Genomic DNA, 24,493 nt, shown 5'->3' with positions numbered 1-24,493 from the left:
GTTTAATTTTCATTTGGAGCAGAACCACAGGGGTGTTTAGCTTTCAGAGCCATGCTCCCTTGTTGTTCACTTCCTCTGGTAATGAAGAATTGAGCGCACAGGGACCGGCGGTGACCAGCCGTGTTGCTTTTGGCACTATATTTGTGTGATGGGTCCTGCATCTTGAATGATGTTGTTTGCTGCAGAGTGCAACCTGCTAGCAGACAAGGAGGGAATGGGGGTGGGGGTGGGGTGGGGTGGGGGGCGTAATTGGATGTGATCTACATTGCGCACTCTGGTCAGTTCTCTGATGCCCTCTTTGACCTTTGGCATACATAGTGTCTGCTCATTGAATTATTCAAAAGACAGGCTGATAGGTGACTTTAATCATTTTCTGCATGGCCATGTTGAATGGGCACAAAGACAGAATCATAACATTATACCTGACCAGATAATTACAAATTATAGTTCTGAATGGGACCATAGAGTGGCCTTCTGTAGAGAGAACTGGTGTCATGGGCAATGAGGCCTCTTTAGGAGTAGCAACTAGGGCTGCACGATTATGGTAAAGATTATTTTTGCTTAATGCGTGGAGTTTGACTAGGAGAGCGTAACGCATCCGAAGGAACATGCTATCCCTCCCAGTTCTGTTCGCTGTTGAACAGGTTCCCCCGAGACCAACCTGTAGGGGTCGCTAGTGCAGCAACAGAGAACACAAACCCCTGCCCGTTCCTCGGCGGCAGGCAGGTACTTTTACCCCTGCGCCACCCAGATACCCGCAATCTATGGACAACTATCAATAAAACATGACTTGCAAAACATTTGGCAATTACATTTTTAGTGAGGAACAGCTGAAAGAGAGAAAGGCTTTGAAGAGCACTTCACAAAATCTGTGCACCGACCCATGACTGAAGTCTGCCGCCTCCCAGGTCCCTCATGCACAAAACCAGGTCTTTTATTACTGAAGGGGTCCATGATAATGGTCCTTTCATGACTGTGTGTGTCTCAGGGCGGAGAACTGCCCAGTGCCCACAAAGAATGGGGCAGTTCTTCTCTGTACACATGTGTGTGTGACACACACACACACACACACACACACACACACACACACACACACACACACACACACACACACACACACACACACACACACACACACACACACACACACACACACACACACACACACACACACACACACACACACACACACACACACACACACACCTGAATACTAATTAGATGAATTTCAATATGCATTTTTTTGTGTGGAAAAAGCTGTAATACTTTCTGAAACCATTCCACAAGAGGATGACAGCCTGTGTAGCCTATTGTGCCGCTGTTAATCTGGGACTATGAATCTACAGTAATTGGCAAAGCAGCGCACCGTACTGCTCTCCAGCTCAGTCATCTGATGCCATGTAGCCGAGCGTATCAGCATACTGATTCCAGCCCCCATGTCTGTGGCGGTCCAGCTGGACCGCTGCCTGGCAAGTGCCCCTGCAGGCATCCAACTTCGCCCACAGACACAATGCTCAGCACCGCGCCTTATCAAACCCACCATGTGCTGCTGCACAAGCATGACAGCATGATACCTGCAAAGGAAGACCTTCGCCGTCACTGCCAGAATACATGCATAAATTGCTACAGTCACATAGCTTGTCGCTGTCAGGCGGAAACATTGTATGTCCAAAAAAAGAGGCCAGTGTTCCAATGGATCCAATGTAGTTGTTATTGAGTCACAAGCTCAAAACTATAGCAAAAATATCTGCTATCTTGGCTACTTTTGCGCAACACTGGCATCCGCCAAAGTATATGGCATTCATTTTGAACACCCTACTACTTAAAAACATGAAACTACTTAAAAACATGAAATACTGCTGTTGGCAGAATTCTGCCAACAGCAACAATATGATAATAGTTGAGAACACTATTCAATCAAAAACATTGGCAAACTTGTACTGCTCAACCATGTTTGCTGTATTTGGTCCCAGCTGTTTGATCTGGCTCCCTGAAGCACAGGCCACTTTACTGGTCGTCTGCTGTATAATCTCCACAGCACTCCACTTGTTATTAGCAGTGATGCAGTGTACTATATAACATGCTATTACTAGACTACATTGCAGTTTTATTTTAAGTACGTTTCAGAGTACAATCTCTGGTGGAATTTCATTGATGGTGTTCAACTGTGTTTTTCTTCCATAAGATTTTATATATAATTTGTGCAGCCAAACAAATCACTCCTTACCACGAACCGCTAATGTCTCAGCCTTTTTAAATATAGCCTCGTGAAACTGTCTGCTTCACCCTTCACTGCCCCCCTCTACCCCTTCCACCATTTCCTGTCAGTGCAGTCCAGTAATTACCTTCATAAGAAGTAGAAGAAAACACAATGACAGAGAAGAGGGTTGTGCTGGAGCCAAGAGACACAGTCCGTTTAGCTCCTGCACTGTTGCATTTCCCCCTGTTGCGAGCCTAAACCCGTATTGGTAGTAAACAGATCAATAAGCTCACCTGAGAGCCAGCCAGCTGCTTTAGACCTCCTCTCAAGCCTCAGCCTATGGCCTCCTAGCGGATTCCAAACACGCTCGCTCCAGTCCTCACAAAGCCCGCTTCGCGGCTAGAGCTTAATGATGCTAATCTCTTAATGGGTAGCAATGCACTCAGAGACCCTTTATTACACTGATTAGGCTGGCCTCAAATATGATGTCCTAATCTGATTAGGACACTGATAAAGCTGAGCAGAATAGGGACAGACAGACAGACAGACAGACAGACAGAGTGTGTTAGAGTGTGTGTGTGTGTGTGTGTGTGTGTGTGTGTGTGTGTGTGTGTGTGTGTGTGTGTGTGTGTGTGTGTGTGTGTGTGTGTGTGTGTCTGCCTGCCTGCCTGCCTGCCTGCCTGCCTGCCTGTCTGTCTGTCTGTCTGTGAGCAAGAGAGAGCACATTAGGACACAGAAGTAAGAAGGGAAAAAAAAGAAAGAGAGAGAGAGAGAGGGCGAGAGAGGTAATGGCATTACTTTTCCCAAATCATGGGTCTAATTAGCAGCAGAATTCCTCTGGCTTGTACTGTATGAAATATCAGTTTTCTGGCGCTCACTATGTGCATATGGAAATCAGGCCATTTATAAAAAGCGGTGCTGTCTACCCAGAACCCTGGGTAGATCTGGACATCCAGTAGGACCTGTAGCCAGGGTTGCCAGGTCTGCTTATTATAATTTCCCCGCAAGAAAATAGCCGATCTACAAGTCGCGATGCGACGCGTTGTGTGTAGATCTGCTATTTTCAAATAGCTGATGTATATGTTAAAGTGCTCATGTGGCCAATAGTCGCTTCTTTTGGGCTGGTTTTCCTAGACCCGGTTGCTTGTTTCTCTCACAGAATCTGGCAACACTGGTCCCGACTCTTTCAAGGCAGTGGGCAATCTCAACTGTCAAAACCATCATGTGATCCCAAGGGCAAACCAAAATCAATCAGTGGTGTTGTGATGTACACGCTTACAGAGAGAGATACGAGTGCCAACGTGGAAGTGGCATGGATAGACCATGCTTCATTTGGCACCACTCTGTAGGGGAGCCCAGGGAAATCACACAGAGGCACAAGGGAAAATAAACAAACAAATCAAAATCACCAAACGAAGCATACGCCACGTGCTTGATAAAATCTGAGGAGTAGTACTAGTATCAAAAAGTGTGTTTTGAAGAAAACGCAAAATGGCAAAAGATGTACTCAGGCACAAATGGGCAGGGCCTATATGGGAAGTTTCAGCATGAAGCAAGGAATCCAGGAAGAAAGGAACATTTCATTGTACGACATACTGTAGAGTTATATAGGCCAAAACAACAGGCCAGTTGTGAGTAAGCAACCCCTTATAGCGCCACCATGAGGCCGATTTGAAAAATGTGGGGTAAAGGTTCTTCCTTGGTCTACTGGGAGTGTGCTTGCAAAGTTTCACGCCAATCGGTCCAGTGATGCCGGAGATTAACTGTTCACAGACAGACACACAGACAGACAGACACGCGGGTGGACAGAGGCGAAAAGATTATCTCCGGACTTCGGCTCTCCGACTTGGCGGAGATACATCTATTACCTGTGTATATATGAAAGGATATCAGTGAATATGAGAATGCATATTATACTTTATGTATAGCACGCTTCCGGGCTGCTGTCACAGTCTGTTACCCACAATTGCGTTGGCAAATATGACAACAGCATCATCAAATTCACAGATGGTACAGTGTTTTGACTTATTAGCCACAGTGATGAGATGGCTTAGAGGAGGGAAGTGGAAGATCTAACAATATGGTGCTATGATTCCAAGCAGACTAAATGTCAAATAAGACAAAATAAATCATTGTTGACTTCAGAATGATCAGGATATCAAATTCCTATTTCCAATAGGTCAATGTGTCATCTGTTGAAATTATTGATAGTTTTCGATTTCTTGGTATACACATCTCAGACACCCTCCCATTGGGCCGGATTCACTAAGCAATTTACGCCCATATTTTGATCGTACCGGCATTTACGACAATTCCTACATTCAGTAGTCTGATTCATTGATGTTTTAAAGCTAACAAGGGAACAAAATACTGTTGCAGACTGTTGCCATATCAACCAAATTTAAGATAAACATGACCCTTCATGACACTAGATATATTTTACGCTTCAAAAGACTTTCCTTGTTATTTTTGCTAGCAAGCAAATACATGCTTATACAGCCTTTGAATTAAATCTGCTGCTGCACAACTCAATTCAATTATATCCTTGTGTTTCTTTTGAAGCTCCCTCTCCAAATACTTGTAGTCTATATGTAGCTAATGCAGTTTTAAGCCAACAGACAGCAAATAAAGGGAGAACAACAGCGTGAGAATGAGTCACATTAAAATAAGCTATTTTAATTTTAATCCATCTGAGGAATTGCTTCACATAATAAGCAATGACATTTGTGAATAAGGTGATAGTGTTGCATCACTGGCTTTATGCTTACTGTTAACTATAACCACTGAAGCTCTATTTGTTTTGTCTTATGACAGTGTCACACAGCGAATATAGCCGATCTACAAGCCCAAGTTACAAAAACAAATCACCTATATAATGACATGCCCAAAATAGGGACACCAGGTTGACAGTAGTAGTGGTTAACTAATTCCTATATACTTGTTGATCGGGGTCCCCCAGGGTTTTAAACTTCCTTTTTCCCCTCTACAACAAATGTCTTCGCCGAAAATAGCCGATCTACAAGCTCACATCGCGTCATAATTCTCGTAAAGCCATATATAGTGAGCTTGTAGATCAGCTATTTTCAACTAAGTTCGCCTACTTTTGCAGAATGTTCACCCATTATGACATGTCTGTCCATAAGGATGCTACACAGCACAAGGATGCTTGTTCATTTGTTAATCTACATAGACCTTTATTTCACTGTCATACTGATTACTGCCAGATCATGAGATGACACAGAAGTAAATCTGATCTTGACATACACATACTTTTAGCCTTTTTCAGTCCAGTCAATCTTTCTATTTTTTCAGTCATCTGATTCAAATTATAATGAAGGGGATCGAAGTCATAGTCATTTTCTGTTAATGATTGACCTTTCCTCCGTTTTGGCAGAAGGAAGAGTGATAAATTAAATTGGCAGGGAAGGGTGATAATTTCATTGGCATTAATCTGAATCCATCATCGTCCCAGCAGTGCAGTCTCACGCGGCTCAATTGTGTTCAATCTCATTGTGAAAGTGTGAAGGAAAAGAGGGCCTGTATGTCAGATGTCACCTCTTTGGGGTATCAGGAATAATCACTATAAAATAAGCATTCTTTACCATGCAGCAACACATCAAGATAATGTGTGTCTGCTACCTTTTTAGACACACATTATCTTAACCCATTTGGACCGGGAACGCATCTGTGTGTCATTTTTAGATTTCTTTGGCTATTCAAAAATAGCAGATATACAAGCTCATAGCGCGGCACCGAGTGCTGCGCTATGAGCTTGTAGAACTGCTATAAATCAAAATCTTGGATTATATATTTTTTAAAGCGAACATTTGTAAAATATTTAGTTCCAGGAACCCCCGGAAGCAAAGATTTGAGTTACAAATGTCAGCCGAAAAAAACAAAACAAATATTTGCATAACTTTTCATGATTTTTCTAAAATAGCAGATCTACAAGCTCATAGCGTGGCACTCGGTGCCGCGCCATGAGCTTGTATATTTGCTATTTTTGAATAGCCCAATGAAGTCTAAAAATGACACACAGATGCGTTCCCGGTCTTAGAGTTAAGGATATGATGGTGTCAATACACAAATCAGATGACATGAAGACGATAAACCATCATGAAAGACAGAGAATAGATACAAACCTAAGGTAGACGTGGAGTGATTATCAACAATAACAATGTGAATGTACAGGAAATATAAGCAAGTAATCTGCGAAGCAGTCAGTGTGCAGTGAATTTGAATGATTAGGCTAAATGTATTACATTTATTACCAATAATGTTTCCCCATGTCATAGATCAGGTGCATGATAGATGTTGTAATATTGTGTGTCCTTACTCCTGCTTGCAACTTGGCAAAGTTCCATTTAGTACAGTAGGCTATGTCTGTGTTGTCATCATTTATCATAACCTTGCTTTGTCTCAGTCCATATAACTTAATTGGTTTATATGTACTGATGGTTGGGACGATTAGTGTCTCAAACCTCATTGGCTGTTGACAAAACATCCTCAATATCCCCTTCCCAGAGTCATTAAGCTCAATGTTTTCAATCAAGATGAGAAAATGTTCATTGAATACATAAACCAATACAAACAAACACAGGAGCTTTGTAAACGCAACCTGAGTTCTTGCAAATGTGTTGTCATCTGCAATTATCTTTTAAGAACCACAAACAGTATAGCCTAATATTTGGACACATCAGGGCCCCAGCATAGAATTACAACCGTCTCAGTCGCTCAGCGTCACTCAGCAAGCCTCAGTGTAAGCTATCAGGGGACAACACTGCACTGCATGGTCACGCCCGGGAATGCCCTGAGCTGAACTGAGATCTGTCGAGCCTGAGAGTTGTCACTGCCTATTGTGTCAAGCTATTCTGTATCTCTATATAATCTTGTTTGATGGAGCCAAGGGCCAACATTTTGTTTGGGGTTTTTGTTAACTTAATTCATTTCAAGGAGGACAGTTTGGTGGTGAAATCCCCTGAAACACAGAATGTTACACTACTATGCTGATTTGCATTTAGTTGAATATGGACCAGTTGACAGTCCAAATCATTATGACACCGAGGCAAATGTTTGCTCAAGGAAGTGTCACCATGCATGTCCTCAGTTTATGGTCCGTTGTGCTGTAACCTCAGGCTGGTGACATTGTCATATGCATGCAAATTCTCATGTACTGAGAGTCCACATGGCACGATAAAGATATATGTCTTTGTTACTTGGCTCTTGTCCTCTATCCTATATCAAAATTGCCTTGAGGTGGGTGGGTGGACGGGTGGGCAGGCGGGTTGATGGGTGGACGTCACAAACGTAACATGCGGACCTGCGAGGTGCGCCGTTGCTCCGATCCGCACCAACCTTGGCACCAACACTGGTCAGGGGTCTGCCATCACAATAGCCACACCAGGGAGCACGTGTGGCACCCAGGGGCCCGCCACAGGTGCATCATTGCTCCGCCCCCCTCTGTGTTCCTATTGGCTGGGCTTTAAACAGCCATGACTCCAGTTGCATGCTAAAGGCACCAAACTTGGTAGGTGCTCTTAGACGGCCAATAGGAACAGGCTGTAATTGCTTAAGCCCTCTGTCCAGACACTGACATATTAACAGAAGAGTTGCTACAAGGATGCCTTAAAGCAAAATGCGTATCAGATGAACATACTTCCAGTATATAACTATGCTATGTACACAGCAAGAACATGAAAAAGCCAATTAAAGGGAACTGGTCTAATCAATTAAAATGAATCAAATTCCCGTCCCATACGTGTTCAGTTCAGTTTTTTTCTCCCATAAGTGAAAAGCGGAATCAAAATATTGGCCTTTTCAATGTATTCTGGCTAGAGGCAACATTTATTTTTATCAGAATTCACCAATTAACAGAAACAGAGTTGACAGCAAGGCTCCTGCGGCTGACTTTCCTGCCAACCAACGCTGCCAAACAAAAATAGCCTTCATCAGTGTCAGGTTGGCTAATGAATGCTTTAGCTGGAATGTCTACGTTTTGATTGGCTTTAGGCACAAGTTTTGATGAGACATTGTGTCAGGCACACTGCGGTGGCTCCAGTAAATATGAGACACCAATTAGCGGTGTCTTAGCAGTGAAGAGAGTGGTTTGTGCATTAAAGTCCAGCAGGTTGTTTCCCCTGAGAGATTGAGTTGCACTGTCAATCAGGACACAAGAGAATGTGGTTCTGCAAGCAAGAGGGACTATGGAATGAAAAGGGCTAATTTCACACCTGACACTTTTGTCTTTTTTAAATGACCACAGAAAAGTTTTACTTGAGAAAAATGCCCCAATCTAATTTTAATAATGTGTGAGAATGCTCTTTTTGCCTGTGTCAATGTATCATAGTGACAGTTACCCAAAAGGCTGGAAAATATAATACTAATAATTATTTAGGAGATGTTCTTCTAAATAAAACCGCCAGATTATATGTAGCTTGTAACAAATGTGCATAGATTAGCAATTAAAAAACATACAGTGAAAAACATGACTTATTATTGGTGGGATTGACACACATGAGGAGGAGGGACAAACATTGAGTAGATCAGGGGAGCAGCCAACCAATTAGAGCTCTCCATTATGTCCAAGTGAAAAGAAACAAGACAAGACACACAGTCATGTATACCAGCTTGCTGCCACAATGTCAGCAAGCTGGCAGTGTGCCTGACACAATGTCTCATCAAAACTTGTGCCTAAAGCCAATCAAAATGTAGACATTCCAGCTAAAGCATTCATTAGCCAACCTGACACTGATTAAGGCTATTTTAGTTTGGCAATGTTGGTCTCGCAGAATCTGGCAACACTACTAGGCCGCCATAGCTTGGGAGGACGAGACCGCCCGTTCAGAGTATGGGAAAGTATCCCCATTGGCTTAAAGGACAGCCAATGACCGAATCTGTTGAGAATCTGTCGAACACATGTTGACTAGTGGTCAGTCTCTTCTTAGACCAGCTCGCAAGCTGGTAAAAAAGAAAAAGGAAAACATCAGCACATTAAAGCCAATATATGCAATGCATGCAAGACAGGCATCTGTCGACTGTCAAGCACTTTTGGAAAGACAGCTGGTAAACCAACTCTGATGCACTCTTGTCTTTCAGAATGCGTCGTCTATTCTCCAGTTAAACGAGTGAGCTAACCATGTGGGCGGTCCCGTATGTCTCAAAATGAAACGCTGTGATCATTATCCAACGCTTCAGTCACTATTATAAGAAGCTCTACAAACATCATTTGACTAAGCAGTCACTACAGTATATACGACTATTCCAGGTGGGCCCAGCTCTCAAGCATTGCAAATGAGAGGAGGGCTACAAAGTGAAGCTGGGGTGTTTAATATACAACATGTATAATTGATGACAACGCCTGTGAAATATAGTGGGGGATTTGGAGTCTGAGAGCTAATTAGCTGGGGCTTTACTGAAAGAGGCAGTATGGGACCTCCAACAGTGTCCCTTTTTTGGTGGGGGGGGGGGGGCAATTCTTGTTTGACACAAGAAGGAAGGAGTTACAGGTCAAAAGTAGATCATTTGATCAGAAGGATCATTAAGGTCATAAAGACTGGACAACATAAAATATAACATTGTCAAGACTTGCATTGCTTTAACCCATTAAGACCTGGAACGCATTTGTGTCATTTTAGATGTCTTTGGGCTATTCAAAAATAGCAGATATACAAGCTCATAGCGTGGCACCGAGTGCCTCGCTATGAGCTTGTATATCTGCTATTTATTATTTTTTATGTTGAAAATTCTTTAAAAAAAAACTCTGGTCTAAACGGGTTAAGAAAGTCTTTTAAAAACAATGCTAATAATTACATGCATGGTCAGGTTATATGTCATCTGTCATGTATGAATCTATTCATGACCAGAAACATGGGAAGACAGTGACATGATAATGAGGACTATATAGAAAAGCCACTGAAGTGGGATCAGTTGAAATTGCCTGTCTGGCATCCATGCGCTTGTCAGGCCATTGGTGTTCAGCACGTTCGCTGTTGGGCACGGTGCACACCTGATACTTGGATCAGGCTTGAAATTCCACGGGATTAGCATCTGTCAGCCTGCTTTATTTCCAGCCACACCACTAGGCTTTAGGTCAAGCTTACTAGGGAGGAGATGGTGTCTGCTACTTGTCTGTGAGCATGGCACATTGTGTTCCTTTCCTATTATCTACCATGGCTGCAAGTTGCCTCGTTACAAGTGTGAAACAGACCCCTCTCTCTCCACATAGGTTAACAACCATATGGAACCTTCATTTATCAATGGTTTATGAAACACAAATTCCACAACGCTCCACTGCCACAGACAGTTTGTGACAGTTTGCCTTTGATTCAGCTGTTGCATTTAAAGATAGTGTGCATTCAAAGGGAGTCTGGATCTGGAAGGCTCTACTGTACTGTACGTACCATATGCAGTATGGCAACAGCAATTAACTCGAAAGAAAATGTCATCCTCCTGTCAAAAATCACCAATTAGGCCTGCTTTTTCTAGATGCTAAAAACAACTTCAATATGCTGAACACTCCTGTTAAATTACCTCGCATAATACATGTGAACACTGACGCAAAAAGCAAGACAATAGAACAGGGGTGCTGTAAATAGACCAAGGACGATGTTCAAATTCTGCTTTGTAACGCCAAAGTCTGCATCACAGAGGAGGAGAGGGAGGAGTACGGATGGGCGCCTGAAATACAAAAAACAATGAAGTGGAACAAATCCAGCAGGCACACACACTTTATCTTTTTCCCCTGCTCCTTCCTTCCCCCCCTCCCCCCCCCGTATCTGTCTGCCATCTTAATGAGCACCTGAGATCTCCATCTTGGGATATAGCACCAAAGTGATCCATTGTGGGCAGCACACTTCCAACTTGTCACATCACACAAGTTTACACCAGGTTGGGCGAGGGGGGGGGAATTCTTGCGGGATGTCAGGATTGTTGGGGGGGGGGGGGGCATCAAAGCTACACACAGCGGTGGAGATTGAACAGACAGGCATGTTGTATCCTCAAAGCAACCAGAGCAGCCATGTTCAGGAAAATAGCAGAGGCACCCCACGCCCCCCCCCCCCCCCTTAAAATGTTTAATATTTAAAAGGGCTTGCATGTTGTAAGACTGAAAAAGTGTCATGCGGCAGTGTACAGGACAGCATATACGCTAGTTCCGCATGTGTCTGATCAAGGCACTGACTGAATATGAACTGCTCGTACAGTAATGTCATTTTGGTGGTCCACACCGCAGATAAACAGCAATATTGCACCAAGGACCACATCAAGGGTGAAATTCACACAGGCTCACGCATGGAACCCATGCGCTGCAAAAAAAAAAAAGTTTGTCAGCGTTCTCCCTCTCACATGACTTTGTTCGTCATGTCGTGGAGTGCTGTACCCAGTGCCACGTGTTCATAGAGGTCAACTTTCCCATTGTGTCCTCTATAGAGCACCGAAGTCTGACATAACTGCCACTAGAGGGCGCTTTTTCCCAGGTTCGTGGCTTTATTTTTTGTGTTGAAATCCCCATTTGGGAATCTTAGATCACGTCATATAAGAACTGTGTTGCAAACATAAACACACCACCCTGGCGTTTTTGTCAGGGGGGTGGCTCTGCATCGTTTATGATATTCATTCATATTTGATACAGCCCGTTTCTGGCGAAAATGGAATTAATTCTGCCTTAAAAGTCTTAAGAACTACTACTTCAGGGTCTGAAATCACTGTCCCCACAGCAGCCACGTTCATGGGAAATGTAGTCTTTGGGTTGTTTGACTCGTTTCTAGCGTTTATATTGTGTTACTCTTTGGGTAAATGTGTACATTTACACCTTCAGTTGATGATTCATATCCATATGAGTAAAAACGCCAGGGTGGTGTGTTTATTTTTGGAATACAGTTCTTATATGAAGCGATCTAAGATTCCCCAATGAGGATATCAATACAAAAAGTAAAGCCATGAACCTGCGGAAAGCGCCCTCTACTGGCAGTGACGTCAGGACTTCGGTGCTCTATACCAGTAGTTCTCAAACTTTTTCATGTCAAGGACCCCCAAATTGACACTTATTAGCCCACGGACCCCCATTTCAAAAGATATGCCAGGGACCCCCATAAGAGAAGATTTTTTACGGCTCTAGCAGTGATTCTCAACCATTTTAATTTCAAGGACCCCCAGTTTGACATGCATTAGGGCTACAGACCCCCATTTAATGGCATTTCTATCACTTGGACCGCAATTCATATTGTAAAATCTATGTCAATTTAACTCTGAGAGTGTACAAATGGAACCAAATGGACCCGTTGGTTCCATTTGTACACTCTCAGAGTTACAGACCCATAAGGGTCCATTTGGTTCCTGTCCATCATTTAGCTGGGGACCCCCTGGAACCCCCTCAAGTACCCCTGGGGGTCCCCGGACCCCACTTTGAGAACCGATGCTCTATACAGCATGGTATTTCCTCCTACCATTCTCAACAGAACTGCGTACACTTACCAGCTCAAGCGTATGAGTATCGCAACTAGTACCCGTCCTTCCTCTAGATCTTCCATTTTATGGAAATCTGGAGGAAGGGTTGGCACCGCTGGCTAGTGTTATCACAAGATTCAAGATTGCTTTATTCGTCAATTGTTTTCCATCTGCAAGCAGCGTTAGAAGAAAAAAAAAACTAAATTATGTTTCTCCTGGTAAAAGACAGCAGAATTCATAAAAGAATAAAAACAAATAGTGCAGAAAAAGACTCGATCTGAATAAATAAATCCTAAAAAATAGAACAATTCATGTTATAAAAGTATGCCAGATAAAAACAATATTAAAACTGAATGAATTTCATCCATAGAACCACTACACAGTGAAAGCCTCATTGCTGTTTTAACTCTTAGGTGTAAAAAGTGACCAAAATGGATCCGTAAGGGACCATTTGGGTCAATTTCTTCCCTGTGTGCAGAGTTAAATGAACACAGGATTTGACTGTGTACACAGCACTGTTCTGCTGTGGCAGCTATTGCTGCACATGCATAGACACCGGAGAGAAGGGCTTAATTGAACAAAGCCTGGGAGAGGGAACGCTCAGAGCAGGGGCAACAGGGCTCCTCCGCAGCACCTGCGTGAGAGGACTGCTGAGGGGCAACATGTGCATATAAGAGACGAACAGGCTCGGTCGGTGCGACGCACATCCATTTCCATGCTCTATGTGAGACCAGTAATGAGCCAGAGACTGCCGTTGAGAGACTAGCAGGGGCCAGCTCATTGCCATGCATGGTGCAGAGTACCTGGGACGGGGGGGGAGGAGGGGGGACGGGGAGATCCCCCGAGCCATATTTAAATATCTAAAAAGGAAACAAGGAAAACTGGTATATATTGTTATTCTTGGCATGGGGTGCGTTACCTGAGAGATGCACTCAGCGGATACAGTGTATAGCAACAGCAGGGTGTGCTGTCATTTTTTTGTGCGCAGCGGAACGTACATGATTGTGTTCCTGGCTGAGTGAAGCTTAGCAGACGTTTATCATAGAGCTTAATGTCGCGTTCAGACTCCCGGTGACAAAGCTACAATACTGCCAAGGGTGGCTATATGCTGTTGGAGGGAGCGTTGCTCAAGCACTCATTGACGTGGTTATTATGCATAGTTGTTGTTAGTGTCTCTGTAAATGAAAAGGGTAGGTTTATCCCCTCATAGTCGAATAATTGATTAATCGATTGGTTTGGTCTTAGCCGACCAGTTTTTAATGCGTTTTTGATGTTTTTTTCCCATGCTGAATGAATTATTTCCTGGAAAATGATGAGCACGTTTCTTGGCAACTCTAGACATAACCTTTCAATTCTATCAGTTCATAAGCCAATAGCCAGTAGTCATTGTGAAATCGACATCAGAATGTCAAACTCCTCACTGTTGCCGTCTGGGCTTGGCTCTTGTACCTTCGTCTTGTTTGGTGTATCATCATCAGATGTCCAGCTCAATGTCGTGCAGCCACGCCCTCGTCTCAGGTCCCACATCAAAGACGCCGGCCTCCGATGGTGGTCTATACAGGGGACAGGTGGTGATTACGTAGTCTGCAATCTGCTCAAAATATCCTCGTTGGCCAGTGGACAGATAGTATAACAGCAGACATGTTTCTCTTTCCTACACATATTGAATTATTTTGTCCTCACTATCTGGTGCCATTTTTAAACATGCATACATTATAAAAGAGCTAAACCTAGAAATCTGACTAGAGTACGCCTTGAAATAAATTGAGAGATTAAATAGAAACCTAGATGTGCTATTCAGGTTGTAACACTTGCTCCAATGTCACTTTCAATTAAACAATCATTGGTAAACAGTTAAGTATGGCTCATATTGTATAAGGTTTATAGGATATTTGGTGCTGTGACATCCCTACAAAACTCTGTGTTTATTTAGACAATACAAGTATATAGGACCCCTGCCCTGGCCTTCAAGCACCTTAATGGTCTGTTAATTTCAGTTTAAAATCTCTCTCACACACACACACACACACACACACACACACACACACACACACACACACACACACACACACACACACACACACACACACACACACACACACACACACACACACACACACACACACACACACACACACACACACACACACACAGTTGCAAAGAAAAGGACCGACGCAGTTTGTCAAGTCTTTCACCTGTCAAAGATGTGACAACTCTACTCAACTTACATAAGGTGGCAGTGGAACAAACATAACAGTTTGTAATGGAGACCTCTCTCTCTCTCTCTCTCTCTGTCTGTTTACAGCAGGTGTGAGGGAAGGGGGCGGGGCTACCAGAGGATTTTAAAGAGCCCGCCTGAAGGGGGAGTGTCTACCAATAACCTGCATTCACAGAGTGTCTGCTTTCTAGGGAGTAAGTTGCTGTTTTACTTTTCTTTTTTTGGAAGATTGCCCTTTTGGATGTTGCCCCAGATGTTAAGCTAGCACACTTTAGATTTAAGGAATAACAATTAAGAGAAAAATACTTTGTTTGAATTGTATAATGTTTGTTCAATTGTACCAAACAAAGAGAATACAGTCATAGTTAAAGAAGACAAAATACCGTAAGATCCCACTAGGCAAGTCAATGGAACAGTAGGTCTTCTATTACCTTACACTATGTTAGATTGCTGTGACTTCGTTTCAACAGGATATTTGTGCCGTGTTACTAAATTAAATAAATAAACATACATTCAGTGTACAAAAGGGTTGAGAACAGTGTTGCCAGATTCTGTGAGAGAAACAAGCACCCAGGTCTAGGAAAACCAGCCCAAAAGAAGCGACTATGGGCCACATATACATCAGCTATTTGAAAATAGCCGATCTACAAGCTCACAACGCGTCGCAATGCGACGCGTTGTGAGCTTGTAGATCGGCTATTTTCAAATAAAATCTTGCGGGGAAATTATAATAAGCAGATCTGGCAACCCTGGTTGAGAACCGCTGCACCCTGGCTGTTGTGAGCTGGCGGGGGCCTGTGGCACATGGCCAGATAGATGACCTACCCGCCAGATGTTGGCGTTAATGTCTGCCTGTTGATAATGGGCTATTTCAGAGGTGCTGAAAATGTCCTGGTTGCCCAGTGGACAATGTGTCTCGTCTCTTTGCCAGCATTGACACCTGGGAACCTTTTGATAGCGGATAAGCAAATAGAAGTGAACTAGATTGTTTTCCATAGAGTTCCAAGGTGTGATTCATGCACTGCACTCAACATATTATATCGCAAGCATATTCAGTGATAGTAGGTGTCAGTCACTGGCAGAACCCTGCTAAGAAACGCAATGTTCTGCGATGACCGTTGGGAACGCATGCCCCTCCAGGTATTAAACAGAAAATGCATTTTCAGTGCTCTCTCCTGATTGGCTTAAATGTTGTCACCTACCTGAACATGTACTATATCTGTTTACTAAAGAGCTGGAGAGACCCCTGTGACCGAACAAACGCTCTGTAGCAATGATTACTATCAGAATAATATAGAAGATACAGTATAGAAAAAATATATAATACCAAAGAATATCACTTACTCTACCTTTCATGGTAGCCTCCTTAGAGGCCAGTCTGTGACATAACATATATATATGTTATGTCACTATAACATAATATTGATGACATCAGGGTTATCCATATATGGGCATAAATGCGACACATAGCCTACAGAGATTTGTGGATTCATATTTATGTCTTACAACTGCTGATCCGACCCACTTCTTTCTGCACTCCCTAGACTATATACTCGGCAATACACACACCAAGTTTGAAGTCCATTGGTTGCCAGTTCCCGAGATATCTGAGGGACACATCACTCACACACAAAGAGGAGACACATCTTGTACCTGTTTTCAGGCCAAGTGCAGGACATCAATAAGGCGAGAATAAAAAGGAGGTTTTAACATCCGCACGCTGGTTTAAAGCTCTCAGCGTGACAGGAGGAAAATGGACTTGTCTGCCTAACCCTCTCAGCCTGCTTGAGGCCTTTCTTTTATTCTTTCATTATCATCTGGGTTCCGATGTGTTTTTCCTCATCACACAGAGTGGACTGTGTGATATTCCACTTTGCCATGTGGTTTCTGAGCTGTCAGCTGTGGTTAGAGCAGTAAAAAAGAAAAAATATCTCTTTGTTAACCTGTGTCTGCCCTGAAAACAGCTTAGCTTGGTTTACATAACATTTGCATAGCAGAAGAGCTTCCAGTAATGTTTTTTATCTTCACTGTTTGCGAAAATCCATAAAACTGTCTATTTATTTTTAGGTCTGAAATAAGGCAGTATTAAAGTATATCAGTGCTACTGGATGAGCTATGACAGTGCGCCAGAGGTCATTATGTGACAGTGTCATTTTTCACAGATGGCAATGGAGGCTGCCATAGCAAAGTAGCCAGAATATCAATAGGCATGATCTCAGAGCATTCCCTGGAGGGACGGTGGCTGGGAGGGGGGGGGGGGGGGGGGGGGGGGGTGTTTGGCTCGGGCGGGGGTGGCGTGGGAGGGTGTAGAGGGCACCTTAAAATGACAGTGCTGCTGCTGCTACAGTATGAGGAGTATAATACGATAAGAATATAAGAATTGTGGGCTCCTAGCCAATGGGAGTCAAGATGGTTCATCAACAGAAACAAATAATGAATAAAAAAGGGAGCAATGAGCCATTCTGAGCACAACGGAATAGTGTCTGGTCAAGAACCGAACGGTTAGCGGTACACTCGTCTCCCTTAAATCATCGCTGCAAAAATAGACGCTCGATGCACATGGAAGGCATTTACAAAAAGACATTTCCTCATGCTGTCACTTCAGATCACTGAGAAGCTCTCAGGGGGAAACATGGCCGTTGAATGTTTGTTTGCTTGTTTGTGTACAGTCATGTGTGTTTCCAGCCCGGCCCCAGAATGTCATTTACTGGTTGTTAACTCTCTCCATTAGCTTCTCTCACTTCCTTCACGTCCACTTTGTACCAATTGCCACCTTCCTAGTGCAGGTCCGAGAAGCTCTGTCACACCTAGCTAGTCGGCAGGGTAATTTATCCACATGCCTCCGAAGAGGTTTGCCACAACTGATCCTCACGAGAGGGAAAAGAGCATTGTTGCGTAGCTGCTGGTGACAAGTGCCGGTCACAATATTCTATGAGGGTAGATCAAGCCTGGTGTAAATATGTACTCTTCGTCTCTTACTGCAGGAGGCCATTTAAAACCACTCCACACATTTGATACAGCTGCGATAATGTGACCAAGATGTAGCAGCTACAGACTGGAATCATCATGAACACACACTTTATCCGAACAATGAGATGGTGGCTTGTTTACATAATATTCCATTATCACTCAGCAAACGTACAATAACGTTCAATAGAACCTAATACAGTATACTGTATCTCCACACCATCAGTGGAGAGTGACACACACACATTAGAAATGTGCATGCCGGATTAAGTTAGAAGCTAACTTCCATCCGTAGTCCCACATACAGTACAAATACACCACAGTGACAACATGACAAATAGAGAAATAGAGATGTGTCAAAACCTATGTTGACACATCTAAGATTTAAAATGTATCGATGGTCTCATGTTTGTTGTGTTTTAAAAGCACACAAGGTGGGGCTTTCCCTTAGAGTGACTGGGAGGCTATTCCATCGTAGGCGTCCCTTGACGGAGAGGACATCCAAAAGTGGTCTGCCTGTGATGGACCTCACAGTCCCCCCTGGTGTCTGACCTAGTGCCACGTCTGGTGTCTCTCTTCCTGTGGAGAAAATCACACACTGGAGGAGGAGCCAGCCCGTGTAGACTTATAGGCAAAGCAGGGACTTTGAAAATCCTTCAAATTATCAAAGCATAAAAAGTAATACTTTTCTAAAATGCAACAACAATTGTACAGTAGCCTATGAGTTTGGTTTCTTGTCTAAGACCTTGATGGCTCACTTGAACTTGAAGGTGTTCAATTGGTTGCAGGACTGTGGCACCAGCAAACGACCGGTTTGTGAAACAATATTCAATGTGTGATAGGATCATGCAGCGGATGACCGCTAGGTATTTGAATTGGGAGACCAATTCCAATTCTTCCACCTCCAGAAACACCATAGACCTGCTCTCTTTCACTTGCCGCTTGCTGAAAAACATACAACCGTTTTCTTTGCGTTTAAAATTAAACATTAAACTCTTAACCAGACTTGAACCTTGTTCAAAGCACATGTGAGACTAGATGATTTTATCTCAAAGTTGATGTACATTGAACTTGGGACAGACATCAGGAAGATCATAATGAAAATAGTAAGTCCCAAGAATCGATCCCTGTGGGACACCAACGGGGATGTCTAAGTAAGGGGATCTGACACGTCGACCTTGACACACTGTTTTCTGTTTGTTAAATAGGATTGAAACCATTGTATTTCTTCTATTGAAAAATGATATGACAGTTTTGTTAGGAGGACGTTTACCTTGCTTACTGTAAATCACCCTGGATTAAGAGCGTCTGCTTAATTGTAAATTGTTATCATGGTTGACGGTGTCAAACGCCCTCTTAAGATCAAGAAACACACAGCACCCACACATGGGTTCCTATCCAACAAAGATTCCACCTTCTCAATAAGGACACAGTTTGCAGTCTCAGTGGAATGATGGGCACAGAAACCAAATTGCTTTGCGTGGAGTGGAGTGGGTTGCAGACATTGTAGAGATATTTAATCAACAATTTGGCTAAAATTCAGCTTAAAGCCACTAGGGTGAAGCAATGTAATCATCAGTGAAAACATTTGGGAATTTAGTCCAGTTCAGTTGAGCCAAACAGTCTTAGCAAGCATGCAATAAAAAAAATGATATCTATGCAGCTAATGTCACCAGAGTAGAGAAGCCTTGAGCTGATGATGTGCAACTCAAGTGATATTTTCTGCCTCGATAAAGTCCATGCAGTGTAATACCATTGAGAGGAACGTTATATATAGATCTGTACCCCCTGCGGACCAGCTGCACTGCAGTGATGATAGCTTGTGCATTCCAGTCATGTTCCCCCACAAACAGCACCGTAAACGAGGGTCTAACCCGGCAAACACCCGTGGAGACGGCCAGCAATAAAAATGCATCTAATCATCTGAGGCAGGGGGCCAAAGGCCCTGGGCTTTACCTTGGATCAGTGCTCAGAGATGGAGAATGGGAACCCGATCGCTGGGGAGTCAGTGTAATGCATCACTTTAAGTGCTGCTTCAAAGCTCTCTTCTGATTTTAAGTGTCTTCCATATGCATGCTGTGTGTAAAGAGCAAGCATGATTGTACTAAATTGTTTTTTTACTGTTGCCTGGGGTCCCCCAGAGCTCTATACTGTACTTGGTATTAGTTGCCCTTTCCCTGTACACCAACTCTTCTTGATGTGTTGTGAGCTTGAAGATATCTGCCGTTTTCGCCAAAAGTTTGCCCCAGAGTAGATGCTACGATTCATGTGTTTAAGACAGCAACATGTGTGGTCTGTCTCTGACAGAGGCAGTGAGCTACAAAGCAAGGTGGGATTCTTTTGTCACCAAGGCAGTTCGTTATGTCTTTGATACTTTTGTTTTAAAAGGGCTTTCAGCCATTGGCCAACTAGAAAAGACAAAGAAAGGCACAGAAGTTCTGGAGAAATTGAGAGGTCGTTCCGCTGGACTCCCAAAGGGCACAAGCAATTTTCAGCTCTAGTGAGCAAGCCCCAGGAACACCTAAGTCCAAACATAGAACAATGCTCAACTCATTTATTCACATCCTCCCTCGGCACCAACTGACCTGGCTCACACTTCTTAAATACACTAAATGAGGGGGAGAATAGCGGCTTGCAGAATGCGTTGCCATAATGTTAAAGGGAAACGTTGGCCATTTTCAACTTAAATCCCATCGTTCTGATGTCATTAGATCAATAATATAGTGTGGCAAAATATACAGCTTTGTCTTCTTTGTGTTTCTCCGCAAAATGTTAATGTTGCTGAACGATGACATCGAATGCATTGTGTCACGTCACTGGGCATACGTTCCATATGGCCCGATGACACTATACTAATTGATCTCTTCAGAACAATGGGATTTATTTTGGTTGAAGATTGGCAAAGTGTTCCTTTAACTAAGCAAGTAAAGAAAGTGTGTTGATCGCACACAAAAAAAGGGGGGGGGATAAAGGGTATAAGTGAGTGTCATTATTTAGGCTACGGTATGTCAGTGGGGGAAATTGTGGGGAATTGAGCCAAAGTAGAAAAATAAGAGGAACACTATCCTTTAGGAAATAGTCACGGTATTTTTGATGTGTCTGTGATGTGCACTTTACTCTCTTTCACTGACAAGAGTAGTAGTGAGACTTAGAAGTAGCCTTTGTGATTGATGGCTATGCCAGAGAGCAATTGGCATTCTCCCCGGGTGACTTTAACTGCATACTCTGTGGGGCTGCGGTGCATCTGGATGCAGCAGACACGTGTGTTACAAGTCAAACACTGCGGTGAAGACGTCTTTATTCTGTCACTAGACTGTCTGTATGCGGAAAGCCATTGTGGTTACTTGCTGTATAGTGGTAGATTTGTATGGAACATAATGTGAGAGGACTGCAAGGAAACTGTAAAACCACAATCTGATGTTTAAGACATCCTTTGAAATAAAACATAACAAGGGCTCAAAGCTAAAGCGTCTGTTCTTCACCACAGCAATGCTACAGTAGTATGACTCAAAACAAGCAGAAGGAAGCTTTAAAACAAGAACCAGTGTCTCCTGGGACCCTTTTCAGCTGAAAAGAAATGTATGACCTCTTTAGTTGATTCTGGCAGGGCCAGGGATTTTGCTCTGTTATGTCAGGTTTCAGGTGTGGGATAAAGGTTAAGGCAACTGGAGGTGGACAAAGAGCACAGAGTTCTGTCCTCTGAACATCTCCGCTGATCCCCTTCGTTTCTCTAATCCACTTGTTTCAAACGAGTCACAAGTGGGTCCCATTTGTATTGTTGTGTGTTTTGGAATATAAATCTTTGGACTTAAACATTTTATGGGGATTAGGTCAGCTTAGCTGCATGCCTAATGCAGTGATTAGGGATTTCTGGCGGAGCAGATAAGTGACTGTTCACTTAGTTAGTAACTGCTCAACTGCTCAAGCCTAAATGGAACATTGGAGAAGAAGCACTCTAGCGAGGGTGGAGTGCCAGCCATAATGCGTTGTTAACTTTTGACTCAATCAAGTGGTAAATCTGCAAAAAGAGTATGACAAAACAATTAGTGTATGGAAACGGACAAAAGCAAGCGAGCGAATAAAAGGAAACCGCTCAACTCGGTAACCAGCAGAGCAGTAATAGGCATACTGTAGAAACAGTAGGCTGCCAATAACCACAGGCTGGTTGAACATGGGGCGCTGCATCATAAGTGTGCATGATTTGGTGATTTTGATACTTTAAATAGAACCAAAGGAGCACTTCGCCCAGTTTCAACATTATATTCGTATTCATAATTGGTCCTTGCTAAGTAATGCTCATTATAAGATGGCACCATTTCTGTCTGCTCACTCTGTGTCTCATTGGTGGGCTGTGACAGTTCAGAAACCTGTCTACCAGTGACATCATCGGTGGGGATTCTAAGCTAATATAAACTGGAACCTTTCTCTTCCTGGAAAGTTAGAATGCTGAAATAGAAGCCATTGTTCTTGCAATAAAAAATACAGTTTGAAATGACCAAACCTGCCTACCGATGATGGTACATGATACTGACCATGATACTGACATGATACTGACATGATACTGACCATGATACTGACATGATACTGACATGATACTGACCATGATACTGACATGATACTGACCATGATACTGACATGATACTGACCATGATACTGACATGATACTGACCATGATACTGACATGATACTGACATGATACTGACCATGATATTGACATGATACTGACCATGATACTGACCATCATACTGACCATGATGCTGACCATGATACTGACATGATACTGACCATCATACTGACCATGATGCTGACCATGATACTGACATGATACTGACATGATACTGACATGATACTGACATGATACTGACATGATACTGACCGTCATACTGACCATGATACTGACCATGATACTGACCACCATACTGACCATGATACTGACCATCGTACTGACCATGATACTGACCATGATACTGACCACGATACTGACTACGATATTGACCATCATACTGAACATGATACGGATGATGATCATAAGTAAAACAGATGGTAAACTAAACAGCAATAAAACAAATAACATTTAATAAAAAATCAAGAGAGGATCTTGTATACAGGCTTGTATGGGACCAGCATATCTAAAATGTAATTGGGAGTCTGGCCTGGCAAGACTTTAAAAGTCGAATGAGTAAGTCAGTAAATCTTTAAAAATCTACCTGAAACTCACCAGCAACCAGTGAAGGGAAAGCCAGGATCTGTGTAATATGGCTGCGTTTCTTAGACTCTCAGTTGGAAAAGGCATGATTGATTATACAAACTTAGTCACTTGAGTGGAACATCACACCTAACTTGCAGGCCTAGCGTCTGTCTAAACAACATGCTATCTGGAGGGTGAGACACTAACAGAGAGAGAGGGAGAGAGCCCGGAGAGAAGCTATCCCTTATCTGATAATCCGCCAACTCTCGTTCCAGATGGCTCTCACTCCTCAAACCAATAATAGTGTACAGCTATGTATGACCAGCATCCCCCTTCCTGTTAATATCCACTGTATGCTACTGGGGTGCTTCCAGCATGTGGCCCATTACTTTTCAGTGCTGCGTTGTGTGTAATAATGATTGCTATACCACAACGATGCCAAGTTCTACCACTCAGGCTCACAAGGAGCTCAGGCTGGCAGGTTTATCAGCTCATTGACAAGATTCTCTTTTCTTTTGTTCTCTTTTGCAGGTTCCGTCTAAGTAGGAGCGGGGAACAAAGACCAAATGCCATGGATGTATTCAACTTCACCTACTGGAATACCTCCGAGGGCAATGACACACAGTTCGTGGAGGAGAATGAAAGTCCCTATAAGACGGTGGAGGTGGTGTTCATCGTGTTGGTGGCTGGTTCCCTCAGCTTGGTCACAGTCATTGGAAATATCCTGGTCATGCTTTCCATCAAAGTTAACAGGAATCTACAGACTGTCAACAACTATTTTTTATTCAGCCTGGCATGTGCTGATCTAATTATTGGACTGTGCTCTATGAACTTATATACAGTCTATATAGTCATGGGGTACTGGCCCCTGGGGCCAGTGGTGTGCGACCTGTGGTTAGCCTTGGACTATGTTGTCAGCAATGCATCCGTCATGAATCTCCTCATCATAAGCTTCGACAGATACTTCTGTGTCACGAAGCCCCTCAGCTATCCTGCCAAAAGGACCACCAAGATGGCAGGGATGATGATCGCCGGAGCCTGGGTGATGTCCTTCATCCTCTGGGCGCCGGCTATTCTCTTCTGGCAGTTCATAGTCGGTGGGCGGACGGTGCCCGAGAGGGAATGCTACATTCAGTTCTTCTCCAACGCGGCTGTCACTTTTGGCACCGCCATCGCTGCCTTCTACTTGCCTGTCATCATAATGATTGTGCTCTACGTGCGGATATCCAAAGCAAGCAAGAGCCGCGTAAAGAAGGACGTCCGTAAACCATCAGGACCCAACACTGAGGCCTTGTCGCTGGGTCAGGGGAGGAACAATGCTGCTAAACCCAACAATAATAACGTACCAGGAGAAAGCGCATGTCCGACCCAGACCACCGACGACGTGGCTAATGATGGTAAACTGCAGAATGGCAAGGGTCCCTCCACAGCTACTGGAGAGGGAGAGACAGAGGGCGAGGACGTCACCAGGGACAAC

The 24,493-nt window shown here is 43.4% G+C and overlaps 1 protein-coding gene across 1 annotated transcript in view; it reads left to right on the top strand.

The window, feature by feature from the left end:
* Positions 1-24,493, top strand: part of chrm2a (cholinergic receptor, muscarinic 2a) — a gene marked incomplete at its 3' end in the record, with an annotated part of 69,474 nt that overhangs the window by 44,396 nt on the left and 585 nt on the right. Inside the window, exon 2 of the mRNA XM_084049963.1 lies at positions 23,548-24,493. This exon is cut by the window's right edge and continues 585 nt beyond it. Within this exon, the coding sequence (XP_083906089.1) occupies positions 23,588-24,493 (906 nt within the window). The 5' untranslated portion in view covers positions 23,548-23,587. The remainder of the gene's footprint in view (positions 1-23,547) is intronic.

The sequence above is a fragment of the Gymnoscopelus microlampas genome, assembly GCF_963454915.1.
Source record: "Gymnoscopelus microlampas genome assembly, chromosome: 23".
Taxonomy (NCBI): Eukaryota; Metazoa; Chordata; class Actinopteri; order Myctophiformes; family Myctophidae; genus Gymnoscopelus; species Gymnoscopelus microlampas.
Note: the sequence above shows the minus strand (reverse complement) of the source record. Positions and strands in the feature narration are given on the sequence as shown.